Raw genomic sequence first — 21384 nt, 5'->3', positions numbered from 1 at the left:
CTCCACCCTTTGAGACTGAACTCATTCTACCCTCAGGGCAATAGGATATGATTCAACCTATACAGCTACTGCAGTTTCTGTTGAAAGTAATCTGTAATTTACTCTGCATTTGTTCCTATTTAGTCTCACTAAATTATGTTATTTTGTTCTCTTGTACTCTTGTTCATTCTCTTTTGTCAGTTGAAAGACTGGAGTTTTGCAATTACCCTCTTAGGTTCATAGTGTGGTACACGTTATCTGTGAGATATGGTGTGCTTTATTGCACTACTTTTATGAGTTGTAAAATCTGCGTTTTGAGAAAAAGCCATGAGGACCCATCTGCGAACGGTTGGAGTGATTGGAGCCTTTTTACTCTTAATATACATTATCATCTATATGAAAATGAGTTTGGGAATAGGCAAGTCTGTTCGAGAGTGGGGGACAGATCAAGAGTTTGTGAGGGGGAAACTGGAAAGGATCGAACAGAGCCTCAACAAACTGGGTGAGCATGAACAACTCGGCAGCAACCTCAAAAAGACTTGGCGCTCCAGATTTAGACTGATGTTTTGACTCTGCTCTTATTACATTAAATGTAAAATCAAATAATTACTCACCTGATAATGTGTTAATGTTCATGGGTTACGAGTCATTGCACTGGAAGATTTTACTACTAACACTACAAACTAAGAAGTACCAACTTAATCTATTCATATGCTTTTTGCAACCTGTAATAGGAGGTAGCCTACCTTAAAAGCAGTAGTAATAATTCATTGCTTGTCCATGCCATAAGATACAAGTGAAAGCTTCAAACTCACTCACTGCACAATTTCCCATAAAATAAATGGCCTCATTCACGAAACGCGCGTACGATCAGATTTGATCTTACTCAGCCTACTTTCCACAAACATTTCGACATTCATCATTTTTTTCAAATTCTTAACTGAATTTGATCTTTGGTATGATCAAAATCTACGTGTGTTTGGAAATGTGGTGGTTTCTACTTAAAATGACTTATTCTTTAAGCAAAATCTATTAAAGCAGTCCCAGACCTATTAACAAAATGTGTTTCAGTCCATTTGTAAGCCTACTGATAATATCCATATGAACAAAGCTAGGCCTAGCCTATATGAACAAGTTCATAGGCAATTATATTCAATTGGAAACATGTTTAGCTGATTGAATAATGAGGGATTAATGAGGGCCATAATGTCACATTAAAAAAGGTTACAAAAGCACACACATCCAAACGCAATGAATACTAGGTGCTGGACAGAAGTAGCCTAGCCTACCTGTGAAAAACAGAAAAATAGAGTCCGCACCCGAGATAATGCTCCCATGAACATTTATTGGTATTGAGCAAGCCTTTCTGAATGACCTAGCCACTATAAAATGGCACAGAATCAGTCTGATCCCCTCTATTGAAGATGCCTGGAACCTGTTTTACAATGATTTTAGTACCATTATCAATAAACATGCCCCCAGAAGGTCTCAGTCCATGGATTAACCGTGATCTGGTTGAGCTTCTTCATCGCAAAAATGCTTCCTGGCGTAAGGCTCGACTCTCACAGTTTCCTACAGACAAACTTCAAAATAAATGCACCCAGACCATCCGAAAACTCAAAGCTGATTATTTTAAAGATCAGTTCTCCCATAGTATCTCAGATCCAAATAAGTTCTGGAAAACGGTCAGAGTTATGGAAGATAAGAACCCATTCTCCCGGTTTCCTATGTCCCTTAATTTTGATGGTACAAACATTTCAGACAAGGTGCTCATGGCAGAGGTCTTCAATTGCCATTTTATCACATCTGGGTTCTTATTTGATTCTATCAACCCCCCTGAGCACCCCAATTCTGCTAGCCTGTCTGATGCTGTGTCTTCACACAGTGCCATCTCATCTTCAGTACATTCTTTCAGTTTTCGCACTATCACTGTGGATGAAGTGCTGGATGAGCTACTTAAGCTAGACCCTAAAAAACCATCTGGGTCTGATGACCTTGACCCTTACTTTTTCAAGGTTGCTGCTCCCATAATTGCTGCCCCAGTTTCTTATCTCTCTCTCGTTTCTAATCTTTCCCTTGTTCTTGGAAAGCTGCTATTGTTTTACCATTGTTTAAAGGGGGTGATCAGACTGATCCTAATTGTTACAGGCCTATTTCTATCTTGCCCTGTATATCTAAGATTTTGGAAAAACTTATAAATAGGCAACTAACATCATATCTTGACACTTACAGTATTATCTCTGGTATGCAATCTGGTTTCCGGTCTGGGCATGGCTGTGTCACTGCAACTCTTAAGGTCCTCAATGACATTATTACCACTCTTGATTCCAAACAACATTGTGCAGCAATTTTTATTGATCTAGCAAAAGCTTTTGACACAGTAGATCACTCGATTCTCAGAGACAGACTTGGTAACATTGGTGTCAACTACCATTTCTTAGCCTGGTTCTCCTGCTATTTGTCTGGTAGAACCCAGTGCGTTAAATCAGAACACCACCTGTCGCAGCCCTTGCCTGTTACTAAAGGTGTACCTCAGGGCTCCATTCTTGGCCCCACCCTGTTCTCCTTATACATAAATAACATTGTCAGTGTAGTAGGAAATTCAAAGATTCATTTGTATGCCGATGATACAGTTTTATATTTAGTTGGACCTTCCCCTGATGCTGTTCTGCGCTCTCTTCAAGACAGCTTCAATAGTATACAGGTGGCCTTCTCTAGTCTTAACCTTGTTTTAAATACATCTAAAACAAAAGTTATGTGGTTTGGTAGGAAGCCTGTTATCCCGCCTGGAAGCATCACAACAACTAATGGCTCAGTTCTGGACACAGTCACCTCTTATATATACCTCGGTATATGGTTAGATAACACACTTTCTTTTTCTCAGCATTTATTACATCTTCAGTCAAAAGTAAAAGCAAGACTTGGCTTCTTGTACCGGAATCGCTCTTCCTTTGCTTGCTCTGCGAAACGCTCCCTAGTCCAAATGACCATTCTCCCCTTGTTTGACTATGGTGATGTCATTTACAGACATGCAAGCAAGAGTGTCCTTGAACGCCTTAATGTTTTGTACCACTCAGCAATTAGGTTTGCCACAAATGCCCCCTATACAACACATTATTGTGACTTATACACTTCAGTTTATTGGCCATCGTTACACATTCGACGAGAGATCCATTGGCTTACACTTGTTTACAAAACCCTCCTTGGTCTGACTCCTCCTTATTTGATACACTTGTAAAAATTGTCATCCACTCCCTATAACACCAGAGCTGCCCGCCATATCTCGCTAGAAGTTCCCCGTGCTAATACTTCTTTTGGCCGGTCCTCCTTCCAGTCTGCTGCTCCGAGCTGTTGGAATGAGCTGCAAAAGACTCTGGAGAAATTGATCTCCCTCACTGCTTTTAAGGACTCTATTGCAGAGTTGTTCACACACACCTGCAACTGTTACCCAGCTTTTTAACTGAAAAGGAAATTTGTCTATTCTGCTTCAAGACTTGCATGACTTGTAATTTTATTTGGTTGTTTGTTCGGTGTGTGTTTTGATTATTTCCTCGTTCCCATACTGTGTTGGGTTTCTCTGCCTCTGCGATGTATGTAACATTTGTGTCTGATAGTCTTATCTGGATTGTTCTTTGTTTAGTTTCTTTTGCGTGGTTTTTTTTTTTTTTTTGGTCCCCTTTTCCCTTTACCCTTCGAGAGGCCCTTTTGTCCTCTCGCTAGGCCGTCATTGTAAATAAGAATTTGTTAATTGACCTGCCTGGTTAAATAAAGGTTAAATAAAAAAAATAAATAAATAAAAATACCACCATGTGACGTTTCGGGCGCATGCCCTTCTTCAGCCACGAAATAAATGAAAGGTGAAAAAGACATACATAAAATAGTGAGCCCTGTAAGTACAAAGAATATGTACAATGAATCCTGTAAGTATAATAAACATGTAAAATATATTCTAAACCACCTAAATATGCCATAACAGAATCATCAGGTAAATAAACCATCATACTTTATAGCATATAGAGAGGAGAAAAATATGCTCAGCATGTAGTAAAACGTACAATGCATAGTAAAAGTGCACAATATAGTCCCCAGAAAATACACCACATACATATATACACATATGTGCACACAAAAATTGTACAAAGCACCATAGTACACTTCAAAAAGATACACTTATCTGTCAAGTCAAAGACCTTGTACAGTGCCTAGAACTTGAATATCACATGACTAGAGCATCAGGTATGAACCATCATAATGTAATGCAATAACAAGAAGAAAACAGAAGAAGGAAAATCTAACCTAACTAATTTAGAGGCACCTCTGCTAATCTAAAAAGGTGGTAATATTAAATGGCAATGAAACAATACCACAGCAATGGAGAGACAGAGCAGAAAAAGTAGTATATAACCCACAAGCTGAGGATATAATGTCAACATCAATACCACAGCAATGGAGAGATAGAGCAAAAAAGTATATAACCCACAGGCTGAAGATATGTCAACATCAACATCAGAGCAATCATAAAAAACATACACACACACACACACACACACACACACACACCTGGTAAATAGAGGAGACTGGCCAGAGAGAGCCTGCACAAGAGAGTCAACACAGAAATGGCCGCAAGTCAAAGTCCTCATTTAACCCTTTTGGAGCCAGCATGTCCAAGGTGTAGATCCAAAACGCTTCTCTTTTGAGTTACAATGAGTTAATATCACCTCCACGATGGGGATGTTTAACCAGTTCGATGCCCAAGTATCTGAGAGAAGAAACGTTGTGAGCAGCTTGTGTGAAATGCACTGCCACTGAGCTTCTAATGTCATGGTTTCAAATGTTGGATCTGTGCTCAGAAATTCTTGTTTTTAGTGGTCTGGTAGTTTTTCCGATGTAGGCCAGGCTGCATGGGCATTTGAGCATATAGATCACATTATTGGTGTTGCATGTTATAACACCCTTGATGTTGTAAGGTTTTCCAGTTTGTGGGTGATTGAAAGTAGTGGCTTTGTGTGTGAAATTGCATTGTGGGCAGTTACCACATCTGTAATTGCCGTGAGGAATAGTCTGTAAAAAAAGGGGCTGGGTCAGTGGTGGAAGGTGGGCTCTCACCAGCAGGTGAGAGCCCACCTTCTCAGATTGGGTGGTCTCTTGTAGACAATACAAGGTTGTGTGGTTAAACATTTGTTAAGTGCTGGTTCAGATTCTATAATGTGCCAGTGTTTTCGAATGATAGATTGAAATTCCGTGCCATGGGGTGAATACTGGATTATACAATTGACTCTGGACTCAGATGCTCTGGATCTGGTAAAGACATTCTGCTTGCGATACATTTTCAAAACAACTACGTGCCTGTGCAACCCATTCATGTTTATACTGTCTTTGTTGAAAGCGTTTCTCTAGGTCAGCAGCCTGGGCTTAGAAGTGTACATCAGAACTACAGATGTGGCGAATGCGGCTGAACTGGGATATAGGCAGACTCCTCTTGAGTGGAATGGGATGGAAGGATTGTCCATGTAAAATAGAGTTTCTGTCAGTGCTTTTACAATATAGGTTAGTACCAAGTCTGTTAGAGTCCCTGTGAACAAGGATGTCTAAGAAGTTCATCTTGTGCTCATCATATTCCTTAGTGAATTTCAGATGGCGACTGTTAGTGTTAATAAAGTTATGGAACTCCCTCAGTTGGGTTTCAGATGCTTTCCAAATAAAAAAATGGCATCAATGTACCTCTTCCAGTTGGAAATGAAGGTTAGGTACGGGTTGCGTTGGTGATTGAAGATGATTTTGTGTTCAAAGAAACCACAGTATAGAGAAGCAAAGCTGGGAGCCATTTTAGCCCCCATGCTTGTGCCTGATACCGGGTGGTAGAAATCAGAACCAAACAGAAAAAAATTAGATGTGAGGACAATCCCGATGAGGTCCACAATGCAGTGAGTACTGGGGATGCAGTTAGTGCGCTGATTTAAGAAAAACTCTGCAGCCTGTAGGCCCCCTTCAAAGGGTAGGCTACATTTGTATAAAGAGATTCAATGTCCATGGTCACTAAGAATTTACTAAATCACAAATAATAACACACCATAAACATTCAATTAATCTGTGAGGCCAACCTAAAGCTCCTACATGTGGTTTCCCCTGCCCAGGCGGGAGGTGCTGTCGTTGGTGCTGCAGAACAGCAGGGTCCGTGTGTCTTGACCAGGTGCTGCTGGAGACGCATGGCGCATATTGGACTGAATGGAAGTTAAATTAATCAGTCTCAAGACTAACTAGTTTGTCTCTAGGTGATAGAGGTTATTGACCACATTGCTAATGACACACCTGATAAACCTTCAGACCACTCAGCAGCGATCATATGATTGTCATGCGCGAGCTCGCTCCGCCACAGAGCGCAGCATGAGCTGGAAGGCCGTTGGATGTGCTTGGACACCGCAGGAAGAAAGCTCCAAAAAGCTACAGTCAAAACCAACAGTATTATTATACAGCTTAAAGTCTGAGCCTACAGTGAGATGGAGATGCTGCTTGAATTAAACCAGTGTCCAACTCTGCTGATGACTGGACACCTGTCAGCGCAGTCTCTCCATATTATTCCCCCAATCCTTTTGACAGCACAATAAACTGCATCTATTTGGAGTTAGACGATGGCTTAACATGGCAACGTGGCATCAAATGTCAACCTCACAAATTTATAGGAATAGGAATGCTGAATGTACACAGAGCAGCCCAATACTTGCCAATGAACTAGGTCTTTGTCCAGGTTGACACCTCGGTATTTTCTGAGGTGTCACGGTGGTAAAATATGTCAGGAATTTCATAACGCTGGTTCACTGACAGCAGGAGTGAGGTACTGTATCTCACCAGACTACCCTCCTTGCATGAAGCGAGGAAGAGGTGCGCTCATTTTGAGTGACCCAGTGATGCTGTGCTTGCCCTAAATATCTAGGGAGAGGATGTCCCTCCTCTGGACACAGGAGTCCCACCTGCCGGTCAATCATTGCTGGCCTAATGAGACAGCAGCTTCTAAGGACAATAGTGAGAGTCATCACTCATGCTATCAGAGAACCAGGGTTGCAGTCATAACCTAAAGATCTATAGCATTTTGGAAATGAAGTCTTCAGTTTTTGTAGAGACCTATTTTAAAGGTCCATGACACATTAAATCAGATAATTGTGCCCTAAGAAGCATAGGTCTGTAATGGGCTAGGAGAGTGAACAAGATGGCAAAATGTGCTGTTTCATTTGAATGAGCAAACAAGTATGACTGCACTTGCTGCACTGACACGTTTTCTAAACAATCCTGTCATTTCAGCTAAATCAGTAAGTTGTCAAACTGATATTTGTGCCTCTATTGAGGCTCTTGGTCAATATAACTGAATCTCACTTTTCAACTTGTTTACATTTCTAATTTGTTCCTTCTTTTGTGACCATATTTCTCAAAGCAAAATTGATAGAATTATCCAGTCAAACCGACTCCACGACTGCAGGCCTCCCAATTGTGAAGGAAAAAGTGGACAAAAAAACAGAAAAGAAAGCAGTGCCAAAGTTATACCCAAACTCAGCCCTGTTTGCCAACTGGGGCGATGCCCTGTCAGAGGAGGAACAGAGAGAGGCAGAAGCTCTGTTTCAGAGATATGGATACAATGTCTTCCTGAGCAACCGGCTGCCATTAGACAGGAAGATTCCAGACACGAGAGACAAGAGGTAACTTCAGTCCACTTCATGGGGTTTTAACTCTTTTGAGAAAGGATTAGATCATTTTGTGTCCTGTCCTATGCAGTATCTTCCTGAGTAATTTAGTGCTTTGTCCTGTGTAATGAGGGTCTCGTACCATTAGGTGGCTAGTATGTCCTGTCCTATGGTCTTTGTGTTCTGTCCATTGCTGCATGCAATTTTAAAAGTTAGGGTAACTGTAGGCTATCTCAGCTATAGACTGGGCTACATTTACAATCTTGGAGTAATCTTACAAAGCTGCATTTTTACAAAGCTGTAAATAATGACGCTAATTCAATAAAAGTTTGCTTGTGCTAAATGCATACACAATATAGCATGACAAGACAATAGCCAACAAATGGCACACATTACACAGGACAAGACACAAATGGACAGGACAGGATGCAGTAATGGAACAAGACCCTCATTACACAGGGCACAAATGGACATGGGTAGGAGACAGGGCAGGACACAAAAGGATCTGACCCCTATTGCTTCTTTCTAATCTTTTCACACTCTCCCTTCCTTACCTTGCCAAGACAGCTCATGTGCGCATAGATGGTGCAGTTGTTAAGACTGCAGAACATGGTGAACGTCCATGCAGTCACAAGCAACAGGACATGGTGTCCGATTTCTCACTCTGCATCCTTTTAACCTTTCTCCCTACTGTGTCACTCAAGGCTGCCACTGGCTGAAAAAAACAGACAGAAGTGTCTATCTCTCACTGCATCTCTCACTATTTAGATGTCTGCAGAAGCATTATCCCAAGGACCTGCCAAATATCGGAGTGGTGTTGATCTACCTGGACGAGGCTCTGTCTGTCATTAAGAGGGCCGTCCGGAGTATCATTGACCGCACCCCAAAACACCTGCTGTGGGAAATCATACTAGTGGACGACCATAGCTCTAATAGTAAGTCCAACATACCGTACATCTGTAGTAAAGTACCACTGTTCAGTATGAGATGTGGAGGGTGGAGCAAGTCCTTCTCAAATGTCTTAGCATTCTGATCTAAATCAAGTCTTATTATATCACCCTGTGAGACAAATCTGCAATTAAATCAGCCCTTCTACGTTGAGAAGCCTTATTAGTTTAAGTCCCAGGGGCATGACAGTGCTTCAGCTCAATAATAGTTTTTTGAGGAAATTAATTGGGTGTGGTACTTGTGGCTACTGAGTAGAGGCAATGGCTCTCGCATTATATGGAGTAGTTCATATATTTGTCCAATTTTTGTAATCATCCGTAGACCGATGTTCACAGATTTGACTGTAGACTCAATTTCCAGATGACCTGGGCAAACCGTTAGAAGACTACATAGGTCAAATCCACAAAGAATGGCCTGGACTCATTAAGAAAGTGAGACACAAGCAACGAATGGGTTTGTCTCAGTCCCGGATGTCAGGTTGGGAGCATGCCACAGCTAATGTTGTGGCCATCTTGGATGCCCACATTGAAGTTATGGTGGGATGGTAAGTGCACCTTCCAAATCAAGAGGTAGATATGGGGCAACCAATAGCAACTGAGGAATTGTTGTATAAACAGAGTTGAACAATTCTTAGATCTTTGTGTAAATTCAAGAGCTGAATTGATCATATACTATCACAGATTGATTGATGAATTAGTTATTCCTCCTTGTCTTTGAGTCATTGCATTGTTTTATTTTGGTGTCTTTTCAGGGCAGAACCTCTGCTGGCCACGATCAAAGCTGACAGGACGGTAGTGGTAACCCCTATGTTTGATAAGGTCCATTACGATGATCTGCATGTGGAACGTTATTACCCGTCTGCTCACGGCTTTGACTGGCCTTTGTGGTGCAAGTACGAGTCCTTCAGACCAGAGTGGTCCAAGCTGAATGATGAATCACAGCCCGGGAAGTACGTAGAACAAGCAATGTTGCATTCAGCCAGATCACTGAGGGGGACAGTTATATTAGAGCATCACCCTGGCAGTGTACCTGTGCCTCAATTTCACACCAGGGAAGAAAATAACAAAATCATTTTCAATTTTTGTGGATTTTTTCTTATTGCTGGCTTTTCAATTGGTAAAATATTTCATTTGGATACCGAGTTGCCTCATAATGAATGGAGATCAAGCTTACTGGCAATCTTATCTCAGACTATAAATGCTCATTGATTCTACAAGGAATTTGTCAAGCTTTAAATCAGTCTACTTGTCATTTAGACACATTTTCAGGAAATAAAATGTTTTGGCACCTGTGCCACATGTAAATGCATCATCATTACTTTGGCCAGGAGTCCCTCTGTCATGGGCATCTTAGCAGCAGACAGAGTCTTCCTTGGAGAAATTGGTGGACTTGATGGTGGAATGAGAGTTTATGGAGGAGAAAATGTTGAACTTGGGATTCGTGTGAGTAGTCACAACTTAAGTAATTTAAATCAGTTATGGTTGAAGATTCATGTAAGCACAAGTGGCTATCTGATGTGTGTCTTGACCAATCAGGTCTGGCTGTGTGGAGGCAGTATAGAGGTTGTGCCTTGCTCCAAGATAGCGCACATCGAGAGGGCACACAAACCTTACGCGCCCGACCTGAACCCTGCCATGCGGAGGAATGCCTTGAGAGTTGCAGATATCTGGATGGACGAGTACAAGAGGAATGTGAGGGTTGCCTGGAATCTTCCCCCCCAGGTGTGTACTGTGATTTATTAGGGGTTCAAGCTCTGAAGGGGCTGAAACCCTCTTGTTTTTGTGCCGGTTTGTTATTATTATTTTCCTGCCACGTTGGCATAAATTCCCATGAGTTGGTACATTGCAGAGACATGAAATTTGGCCCAATGACAAATATTGGTAACCATTACTAGGACCAGAAAAATGAACCCAATCGGCCTGAAGGTGGCGCTATAATTAAAGGTTTTACGTTAAAGGCCATAACTTCCACACCGTACGTCCGATTTTCACGAAACTTGGTCCACATTATACAGGTGACCATACTCTACAACTTTGCTATTTGCACCCTCAAGGTGCGCCTGGAAAGTTTTTGAGATATTTTGAAAGTTTTGAAAAACACATTTTTAACATCTCCTCCTACACCGTTTGACCGATCACCACCAAATGTTTATGTATCATCTACAGACCTATCTCATGAAAAGTTGGTAAAAGGTTGTTGATATCTACTGTCGTTTTGAAGATATAAATTTTTTAATTTGAGAGTATGTGTGGCCTGTCAGCTAAATTGTCGTAACTTCATGACCAATCGATTGTCCAATCATCACGAAACTTTGTGAACATGTTCAGATATCATCAATGACCATGTGTGCATAGTTGTTTTAATCTTGAACAGTAGGGGGCACTACAAATACGAAAAGTTTATATCTCGTAATCAGCTACATGGATTCCTACGAAATTCGGTTTGCACGATCTAGGGTCATGACTCAGTCGATGCATAAAATTTGGTAATGATTGATTAAAGTGGGCGTGGCTTATTACAACAAATCTAAATTTCTAGACATTTCACATTCCAAAATGTCCTAGAGAGCTGACATTTTTTCAGCACATCCACTGAATTGGGACAAAAGTTTGCCTCACTGCAACCTATGGTCAATTCAGAAGTCCGTCACTCTTTTTCAAAATATGCAAAATCAATTAACATCTATATCTCCACAAGTCTTCATTCATATGCTACCAAAATGTTCACAGACATTCTCTAGATGGTAGATATCAAGTTTTTCAAAGGGTGTTCAGATTGGTCAAACGGTGAGTCCGCAGTGATATTTAATATCACTCAATATCCTCAATACCTGGGAGGAGTGCTGATTGCTCTGCACTTCTGCAAGAATTACATACAAAGCTGCCATTCAAGCCAATTTTGTGGGATATTTGCCTCAATATTCTACATGTGATGGAGATTTTAGCTGATAATACATTTTGTCAAAGTGTTGCAGTATTCATCTACCTAAAGTAGCTTTCTGAACTTGACCTGGAATATGACACACAGGATCACGGAATTGATGTGGGAGACATCTCCCAGATGAAGAAGCTCAGAGAAAAGCTGAAATGTAAACCTTTCAAGTGGTATCTGGACAATGTATATACTAGTCTACAAACATGGGATAATCTCTTGGCTTATGGTGTGGTAAGGATCATTTTTCATTATGAAGTCTGATGATGTAACAATTCATATTTGATGTGAACTTGAGTAAAATATTAGTGACCTTGAATTAAAGCTGACTAATATACCAAGTTCAGAAATCTGGTGTTAAAGTTCTACCTTAATTTTATCTAGGCAAAAATGTGGCTGAGCCCTGAAAATGTGACAATCCTGAAACTGTGATTGGATAAAATAATATAAACGCAATCAGTTAGTGATCACATAGTGCTCAAGATCCACTAAATACTTCAATAAATCCCCTAACATCACACTGGCTTGTACAGCTGCAGAACAGCCTTCTTATGAGTTACTGTGTGGACCAGGGAGCGCTTCCTGGAAACATCCCCATCCTGTATGGCTGCCACTTCCATAATCCACAGGTAGTGTGTGGGTTTGTGTGTGTATGCATGTGTGTCTGATGTTACTGATATGATAACAATATATCATAACAGCATATCATAATTGATCCTTTTCACCAGCGTTGTTACTACAACACAGACGGCGAGATCATCGTTGGGTTGATTAAATCTCACAAATATAACGACAACCGCTGCCTAGTTGATCCTGGCACCGGCAGCACTCCCACTCTGCAGCAGTGTCAGCCGGCAAAGCAAGGTGGATTACACCTGCACTGGGACTTCCAACAAGTAAGACCCTAGTAAACAACAGCTGCAGGAGCATTTTGTTCAGACTGTGCAGTGACTTTTTCAAGTAATTTCAACATGAGACATTTTATCCTGAAGCAAAGGTCATGCCATCCTACAATTTTTTTTCATTTATGACAAGCAAACATGAGTATTGTAGAGCTATCATAATTTAGTTAGAAGCGAAAAGATTATCTTATTTGAACTACTTACTTGAATACTTTTGTGGCTAGAGGAACAAAAAATGAGTAGATCATCATTTTGACATTTTGGTATCATGCATTTTGGAGCACACAAAATGCAAACTTCATTGTAAAGGCAATGGGCATCCAGGTTATGGTTGGCCAAATCATTTTGGTAGTTAAAACTTCTCTATTCATATCTTTTGTACTGAATATTGCTCGCTCAAAATCTTCCCGTTGCCCTCTCATAATTTCCGTCTCTTATAATTTTGCAGGGCCAAGCGATAAGAAACAGAGTCACTAAGAGATGCCTTGAGATCGCCCAGGGAGGAAACTCTTACTATGAGCTCATCATTCAGCGCTGCAGCGGACAGCGTTGGACGTTTCAGCATGTCATCACAAAGTTTTAGCTCACACCTGTATGGTACAACTGAATTCAAAATGGATTTTTGTCATCGATCTAGACACTAAAATCTTCGTAAATTTGGGAAAATGGATCAGCTTCGTCAGTCCCTGCCTATGCCAATGCTCAATGCCCATGTGCAGTTTGAGATTGATTGGCCAACCCATTGAGGAGCAAAATGGTTGCAGACAGACACACAGAAGGACAGAGTTTTCCTCATTTTATAGTAGGATATAGAAAGAAAGAACAATATGTAGAACAACAAAGAAGAATGGGAGAAAGTCCCAAAATCAACAAAGTGTTACCTCAGGAGGTTGTTTTGTTTTTTATTTAAATGAGATATTTCTTACAGGGCATTTTCTATAGATTGTTGACAAAAATCACAATTTTGAATTCAGACTGCTGTTTTATTTTCCTCTCGTCCTTCAGACTATCTTAAGAGATAAAATAACTCAAGATAACTGGATTGCTCATTTTTCATTAAATAAACATTTTAGATACACATTGGTGGATTTATGAATGTGTGAATTAATACGTATTCAGTGGCTCCCAGTAATAAATGTGGTTTAAACTGGGATTTAAAATGCAATTTGAACGTTACAGAGGCCTTTCAGGATGCTTTTCAGGATATTCAGAGCAAGTATGATCTCCCTGCCTCGTCCTTTGTCTTCATTTTATTTTAGATCCCAAATCTGCTGCTACAGGCATTGCTTCAGCTCTGTACACTGAAGTCCACACACTAATTTAAATCAGCAAACAATTTGGAACAACATCTCTTTATCTTATAGGTACCTTTTAATCACCTTCAAGAATGATTGCATGCCGTTGGAAGCCACCACATTCATTGGCAGTGAGGGAATGGCTTTCTGCCTTTTTTAGAAAAGAAAAAAGGGAGAGGAGAAAAAAAACATCTAAATCATCAACAGTAAGCGTCAGGTTTTTTTTTTTTGTATTATTCTTTTCTCTGTGAAGCACTTTGTAGCTGTAGGCTATATGCGGGAAGTTTGTTTGACTAGAGGTCGGGCTGCTGTCCATGGTGCTGAGCGGCGGTGACTGTGTGCGATGTGAGGGGCAGCGCAGTGGCTCGCTGGGCTGTTACATTATATTGCAACTGTCTGCTGTGATAGATAGGCTATGCCTTCTGTGCCATTGTTGCTGACTGTTTCCAGGTTACCAGTAGCAACAATGGCAGACAACGCCCGAAATTGAACCTGTTTTTGCGGCAATATGAAACACTGTGTACATTATTTACATTGTTTACCAATATGTACAGTAGCATGTGAAGTGAAAGAGCGTCCAGAGGTGAATTGGGCCAGTATAAAAAGTTGTACTGATTTAGACAATAGCGGCATTTCAGTTGGAACTAAACATGTATTCAGGTTAATTGAAGCATATGCTCCGGGGAAGTCCAGGTATGGTGTGGTGGTGGTGGTGGTGGTGGTGGTGGTGGTGGTGGTGGTGGTGGGGGGGGGGGGGGGGTGCACAGTGTTAGGAGTTAAAGAAAAAACTCTACTGTAATCAGACAGATCATCTTCCACAGCGGTCCAGCCAGTCAGTCCAGTTATCCCATCTTGGCGTCTACATGGGACAAAACGGTTTGTTTTTTCTACCTTGTCATTTCCAGTTATCTCCTCAGTATGAGAGCAGTGTGGGTGAAGCGGCCAGCCCTGATGCTGGGGGGGATTGGACTCCTCATCTACATGGCTATGTTTTTAAAGAGTGGACATGAGCATGTAGTGGCGACTGAAAGACTGGACTCATCTCGGATGATCAGGAGTTTTTCTGATTTGGAGTCGAGCGTCGGCAATCTCTGTGAGTTGGGGCAATAATTGATCCTTCTCTTAGAAGAGAGAATACTCACATGTACAAGTTAGGGTAATTTATTTATTTATTTGTTTCATTTATGTTTGTTTATAAATCCACGCATCACTAACAAACATGTGGAAAAATGAAATAAATAATACTAATAATTCTGTAAAAAAAAAAGTATTAGAAACGTAGCCTAGGTGGGCATTTTGCTTCCAAAAATGTATGAGGAAAGACTGAGGTTTAAATTATTTTAAGTCTCTGTTTTATTATTGAAATTGGAATGTTAAAAAAAATAAAATTAAATAATAATAATTATAATTAATTGTAATTTGTAAAAACTGGCAAATTAGGCCTACATGTTTCTACAGTGAAGTAAATGCTTTAGAGGATAAGTATTTTATATAGAATTTTTATTGTCTGATCTATCTTTATTTTCCATAAAAAGTGATTACTCTCCTGGCTCATTTTGCTCTCTCTCTCTCTCTCATCCTTTGTTAATCTCTCATTTCTCATTTGTCAAGACAATTTGTTCAAAGCTTTCGAACAAAAGCAGGAAACCATGCATAAAATGCTTGAAGAGGACAGAGGCAGACGTAGGCAAGCAGTAGAGATGGAAGCGTCAGCGGTCAGAAAGCAGCCAGAGCAGGGAGAGCAGAAGAACCAGAGCCAAGAGGCCCCGAAGGAGAAAAAGCCCCAGATACTGTTCCCCAACTCGGCCCTGTTCAAGGAATGGGGGGAGAATCTGTCTGAGGAGGATCAGAAAGAGGCCCAGGCTTTGTTTCAGCAGTACGGCTACAATGTTTTTCTCAGCGATCGCCTTCCTCTAGATCGAGTTCTTCCAGATACCCGGGATCCAAGGTACAGCATGCCGAATTGAATGTTCTTTGGGTTTGACAGAATTCATCATTGTCACCTTACGCAACTACCCCGTGATGATAAATAAGCTAGAGGAAGGAGAAATTGTTTCCCCAACCTTTCCATTGTTTGCTGATCTGACGTCCTTTATATTTCTGTACTGCTGCGCAACCTATTCAAACAAGTTTAGACAGAGAGGAATTTGGAAAACACTGATGCAAGAGACATGTGTTTTTGTTTGCAAGGGGTTCAAATATCCTCTAGTTTTAATGTGAGACTATGACAAACAATGCTCTGTGTCTTTTCTGAATAGGTGCTTGAAAAAGACTTACCCAAAGGACCTGCCGAGCATCGGAGTGGTGTTGATCTACCTTAACGAGGCCCTGTCCATCATCAAAAGAGCGCTCCGCAGCATCATTGACCGCACCCCTAAACACCTGCTGAGGGAGATCATTATGGTGGATGACAATAGCTCTAATGGTTGGTTTGTTTCTTTATCACAAGGACTGTGCACACAAACTTGTGGCCTTTTTAAAGCTGTTTTGTAGTGTATTTAGAACGGGTAAATACTCTGCTACTAGATGTTTGGGAGGAACGACTTGCTGATGAAAAATGATGAAAAAAAATAATAATAACGTCAATAATAATAAATAATAATGAATAAAATGATTCCCAAATTCAGATGCCACTGTAGATCAAAAAGATCAGAAAAAAAAGTGTCAACCTGCCAACAAAAAGAATGTTATCTGTCATACCAGAAAACCTGAAGGGCGACCTTGACTTGTATGTCAAGTCGATTGAGAAGCAGAATCCGGGCCTTCGCATTACTAGAGTGAGGCATAATGAGCAGCGAGGGCTCGCCCATGCCAGGGTGTCTGGGTGGAGGGCCGCTACCGCCGACGTGGTGGCCATCCTGGACGCGCACATCGAAGTCCATGAGATGTGGTAAGAGTGTGGCAAAAAAAATCAATGCTTTTTGTATTCTTGGTGATCATCTACGTGTCATTGACTTCTGTAGATGCAGATTGAAAAGTTGGGAAGCAAAAAATTGGAGGAAGAAACGGAATCTATAATGGTAATGAATGTTATCAGAAAGACACAGGGTCCAAACACTAGGCCAGTTATCCCCCCCCTCTTTTTGTTTTTTTCCTCTGTTGGCAATAGATTCTTTGTCTAGGTGTGAGCAAATCCAGCAATCTGGCAGGTAAATATTCAGTAAAGGGTAAGCGAATTATAGACCCCTAGGAAGCAAAAACCCCACTGTGTGAAGTGTTGTCACATTTTGCTGCTGTCTACACTGTAATGAAGGAAAATGGAAGCTCTTGCATATATGTAATACTCAGTTTCCCACCCCTCTCCCCCTCCAGGGCCGAGCCCCTGCTGACCCAGATCAAAGCCAACCGAACGACGGTGGTGTCGCCCGTGTTTGACAGAGTGAACTTCTTCGACCTCAAGGTGGTGCAGTACCTTGCAGCAGCACATGCCTTCGATTGGGCCTTGTGGTGCATGTACGAGAAATTTATGCCCGAGTGGTACAAGCTCAAAGACAGCTCCATGCCCGGGAAGTAAGTTAAAGTGAGATCGATCCGTCTTGTTTTGATTTACATACTGAAAGAGTCCAATTAGTGAACCTCTATCACGTAAAAAGGCCTTGGACGGCGAGGGATTCCTTGTGGTCCAGTGGTCTTGGTTGTGTGGCAGTTACAATCTACTCTTTACAAGATGTTATGAACGGCATAGTAACCATTTTCATCTTTTACTTAAGGAGTCCATCTGTCATGGGGATCCTAGTCGCAGACAGGAAGTTTCTCGGAGAAATTGGAGTGCTTGATGAAGGAATGAAAGTATACGGCGGGGAAAATGTTGAGCTAGGAATTCGTGTGAGTTGAACACACCCCTATCCCATTAGTGATGATTGCATTTTATTGAATTTTATAAAGTTAATGGTGTCTCTTACCACTGCTATAGGTGTGGACATGTGGAGGGACTGTTGAAGTAGTTCCGTGCTCCAAGATTGCCCACATCGAGAGGAACCACAAGCCTTACATGCCGGACCTGAGCCAGGCCATGAAGAGGAATGCTCTGAGAGTAGCTGAGATCTGGATGGATGAATACAAACACAATGTTAATTTGGCCTGGAACGTGCCCTTTAAGGTACTGACATATTGCCAAGAAACACACTGCAGAGAAACTGTCTTTATTTCCACGTTATTTCCTCATTATGGCCTACTGTGCGTTTTGTGAGTTAAAGATTACTTCGGTGTGCGGGTTCTACTTCTCAACTACTGTGTGTTTTTCCCACGCACTGGTGTTGGTTGCAAGAGATGTATTCATAAGATACTCCTGTTGTCAGAATCTTGCAAGCTGATGAATGTTTCACAAGACAAACATTCATCAGCTTGCAAGATTCTGACAACAGTATCTTATGAATACATGTCTTGGTACTTTAATGTGAGATTTTGAAATTCTACAATCACAGTATTACAACCACAAACTAATCATGCGCAATTCTCCACCTCTGCAGGATCATGGGATTGATATAGGGGATGTGACCGAGAGGAAAAAACTGAGAGAGAAGTTGAAATGTAAACCTTTCAAGTGGTACCTGGAAAATGTCTATCCCATGTTGGATTCCTGGGAAAATATAGTGGCCTATGGAGGAGTAAGTTTGGAGTTTATCTACTGTAGAGTTTGTGTGGTGGAGATGGTATGGATGCACATGTCCACATACAGTATACGCATGTACTTTTCATGAGTCACCACTACCTGTCTTAATAGTGCTTGGTGATAAAGTTTCACTTGATTTATTAAAACAATTGACTCTCCAACTTATAGATGAAGAACATTAATGCTGACATGTGCATAGACCAAGGTCCTGTGCCAGGTCACACACCCATTGCCTACCAGTGCTACTACTATGGACCTCAAGTAAGTCAAGCAGCTAACAGTTCTATTATCAAAAGGAATGTGGCTTCCTGGAAATGTACGAGTACTAAGAAGAAACCTTGTGCCTGTTGCAGTTGGCCTATTTTTTCATTGCCCAATCTGCTACTCTTGTTTCTTCAGCACACATATTACCGTACAAGTGGTGAGCTTTACATCGGTGGCATCAAGTCCCACAAGTACAATGACAACCGGTGTTTGACTGACGACGGCAACAAAGCCAGTGAGCCTGGCCTTCACAACTGCAAAGAGGCTATGCAGAAAGGGATGGGGATTTACTGGGACTTCACTCAGGTACATCAGGATAAACTACTCCCACTTGTTTTGACAGACATAAAAACAAGTTTTTATAGTCATGACTGAGATGGGGCATGGGGAATATTCACCTTTTCAATAAAATGGTCAGTAAATGCACCTTTTTAAAGAAGCTGTTGTATTTCCCCTTTGGAAATGCATGTTGTATGAGTTTACATTGACTAGTATGACTGGAAATATTTCCCATGGTTGTCTGAATATGATGATGTGATGAGATACACCTGTGTTCTGCTCTTACTCTCTTTTTCTAGGGCAAAGAAATGAAGAACAGACAGACAAAAAGATGTTTGGAAATTATAAAGAGCAAACTTGTAGTGCAGGAATGCACTGGCCAAAGATGGGAAGCCCAAAACATAATCAAAGCCTTCTAAGGTGGGTGTGTGGGGTAGTGGTGTGGTGGTGGGGGTGGGGTTACTGGTGTATTGTTATGCTCATAAATCACTGAACAATAGCATCGACTAAATGCCTAAAATGTAATTCATTTTAATGGGATGGAAAAGCAACGTGACTCTGGGTTTTTGTAAATCTTGAATCAAACACACAGACATTTGCACAGCCTCTTATGTGTGGGCTTCATTGTACAATAAATCCTATACTGTTTAGTAGTATTTTTCTCTTTCTCTCCATGAGTTGATTTGAATAGAAATGTAAAAGGGAATACCGCTCAATGTACTCGTATTTGTTATTCCCATGTAGTCGGACAGTCTGATCGGTCTATTTCACCATGAAATTTCCCAAAGACCAGAAACCAGAGAACTAAGGATCAAACCTGTGTGGCAAAGTGTACAGCAAGGATGGGCGACCATGTGCCATGAAGGGCCAAGAGTGGTTTTCATGTACAGTTCAACCAGACTGCACCCAGGGAGTGTTAACCAGAAATGACTAATCTGTAATATCTCTTGGACACATAGTTGGCAATCTTATATTTTAGATTCTTCAAAGTAGCCGCCCTTTGCCTTCATGGAAAGGCAAAGGCTTTGGAAAGAAATTCATACATGGGCATCAACTTCACTATTTGTATTTGTCTAAGAAACATATTTCAAGTATTTAAGTATAAGCCTTTAGATCAAAATGGCTTTTTAATGAAAACAGAGTTCATTCAATCAGGTGTCTCCAAACTTTTGACTGGTAGTGTAGATTTAAGCTATACGCCGCAAGAAGCCATTCTTTAGTGATTTTAGAACTGCTAAGGAGCATTGTTGGGCACAATGAAGCTTTTACGAAACATCTAAAATACCACAGAATGAAAGAACGAAATACAATACATTTATTTTAATCAATAATTACATAATTTTATGTTTTTCTTCTACCAAGAAATAAAGTTCTTGAACAGTAGCCAGACAATGTGGTTGCTAAGCAACATATAATGACTGGTATAAATGGTGACTTTCGGTTGGTGCAATAAGAATTAAAGGTGCTATGTGTACAATTTTATCATCAATAAATCATTACCACATAAATTGTGAGCCACTAGTATAATTACCATAAACAAACGAGACCTACACTCTATTTTACATTGTGTGCCACCATAGATTTTGCGGGGACTACTTGGGGAAATCTGCTGGGCGGCTTTACGGCACAAAGTGATATTTGTCTATGGCACAGTTACTCACAGTGGCAGATGTTGCAACAAATGAAAAACTTATGGGAAAATCACTTACAACATGTTTAAGAAGCAAAGATCCTGTTTAACACAGGAAGCAGCAGGTTTTCTGGGAAAAGTGGTCTTCATTTTGAGAAACACCAGCACCACTGGCTTGAGATAGAGGCTACCAATTGTCTCGACTATTGTGCCATTTGTTTACAGAAATTATACTATCATTATATTATATTGGTAAAATGCTGCAAGTAGCACCTTTAACCGTTTTCAGTCGCCTCCAACGTGACTCAGCCAATCAGCGCCGAGGACAGGCGGACGTTGACGAAACACTGGTTTCTTAGCAACCGATGTGTTTGGGATTTGAGTGTGTCCATTTTTCTCACTGAAGGAGTGGGGACTTTTTTTTCGTTAAATAAGTAACGTTAGCTACAATTTGGCAAAATGTTTAACGTTGAATTGCTCTCAGACCGCGTTGCTGCGGCAAGTCTGGAGAAGCGTCGCAACAGAGAGTTGCAACGGCAGGAGAGGATTTTTAACGCCAAAGTTAGAACAACTGGGGTAAGTGTTTCTGCTAACAGACTGTCTGTAGCCGCTTAAACGTGTATAAGGCAGGACCCGCACCTGCATTGTGTTGCCATGACCGTGGTCTGTTCTGTAGATTGACAAGGAAGCCCTTGACTACGGCAGCGTATTGATGCCACAGTGGGGAAAAAATCGGCTCAGTATCTCGTTATAACGAGATCTTTTTCTCGTTATAACATTATTTGGTAACACTTTATAATAACCATGATTAATAAATGGTTAATTGATAGTTAATTAAACTTTAGTTAATAGTTATTTTACTGTTAACAAA

At 40.9% G+C, this 21384-nt stretch overlaps 2 protein-coding genes across 3 annotated transcripts; both read left to right on the top strand.

Annotated features, from left to right (window-relative positions):
- Positions 1-306: 306 nt before the first annotated feature.
- LOC139650145 (probable polypeptide N-acetylgalactosaminyltransferase 8) lies at positions 307-13016 on the top strand. Its single transcript, XM_071526711.1, has 11 exons — positions 307-481; positions 7451-7667; positions 8421-8587; positions 8961-9144; positions 9352-9549; positions 9928-10042; positions 10136-10321; positions 11628-11765; positions 12065-12160; positions 12260-12427; positions 12882-13016. Exons 1-11 carry the CDS (start codon positions 307-309, stop codon positions 13014-13016), a joined length of 1779 nt encoding a protein of 592 aa, XP_071382812.1.
- Positions 13017-14645: 1629 nt separating this feature from the next.
- Positions 14646-20380, top strand: LOC139650146 (probable polypeptide N-acetylgalactosaminyltransferase 8). 2 transcript variants are annotated; one of them, XM_071526713.1, is made up of 12 exons: positions 14646-14821; positions 15340-15676; positions 15987-16153; positions 16432-16618; positions 17041-17238; positions 17439-17553; positions 17642-17827; positions 18198-18335; positions 18509-18601; positions 18740-18910; positions 19183-19303; positions 19628-20380. In XM_071526713.1, the coding sequence occupies exons 1-11, from the start codon at positions 14647-14649 to the stop codon at positions 19300-19302; spliced, it is 1887 nt and encodes a 628-aa protein (XP_071382814.1). In that variant the 5' UTR covers position 14646; the 3' UTR covers position 19303; positions 19628-20380. The 2 variants fall into 2 exon arrangements, with proteins under 2 accessions (XP_071382814.1, XP_071382813.1); XM_071526712.1 differs by having other exon boundaries at positions 18198-18380.
- Positions 20381-21384: the final 1004 nt, after the last annotated feature.

The sequence above is a fragment of the Centroberyx affinis genome, unplaced genomic scaffold (assembly GCF_046629955.1).
Source record: "Centroberyx affinis isolate AG114_WGS23_722 - 3 ecotype Tasmania unplaced genomic scaffold, CSIRO-AGI_Caff_v1 ptg001447l_1, whole genome shotgun sequence".
Lineage (NCBI taxonomy): Eukaryota > Metazoa > Chordata > Actinopteri > Beryciformes > Berycidae > Centroberyx > Centroberyx affinis.
Note: the sequence above shows the minus strand (reverse complement) of the source record. Positions and strands in the feature narration are given on the sequence as shown.

Coding starts and splice junctions, on each gene's coding strand:
- LOC139650145 (XM_071526711.1), top strand. CDS start 307: ATGAGGACCCATCTGCGAACGGTTGGAGTGATTGGAGCCTTTTTACTC. Junction 482..7,450: donor ACAGAGCCTCAACAAACTGG/GTGAGCATGAAC, acceptor CCACGACTGCAG/GCCTCCCAATTGTGAAGGAA. Junction 10,322..11,627: donor CCTGGAATCTTCCCCCCCAG/GTGTGTACTGTG, acceptor TATGACACACAG/GATCACGGAATTGATGTGGG.
- LOC139650146 (XM_071526712.1), top strand. CDS start 14,647: ATGAGAGCAGTGTGGGTGAAGCGGCCAGCCCTGATGCTGGGGGGGATT. Junction 17,828..18,197: donor CCTGGAACGTGCCCTTTAAG/GTACTGACATAT, acceptor CCACCTCTGCAG/GATCATGGGATTGATATAGG. Junction 18,381..18,508: donor GAGTTTGTGTGGTGGAGATG/GTATGGATGCAC, acceptor TCCAACTTATAG/ATGAAGAACATTAATGCTGA.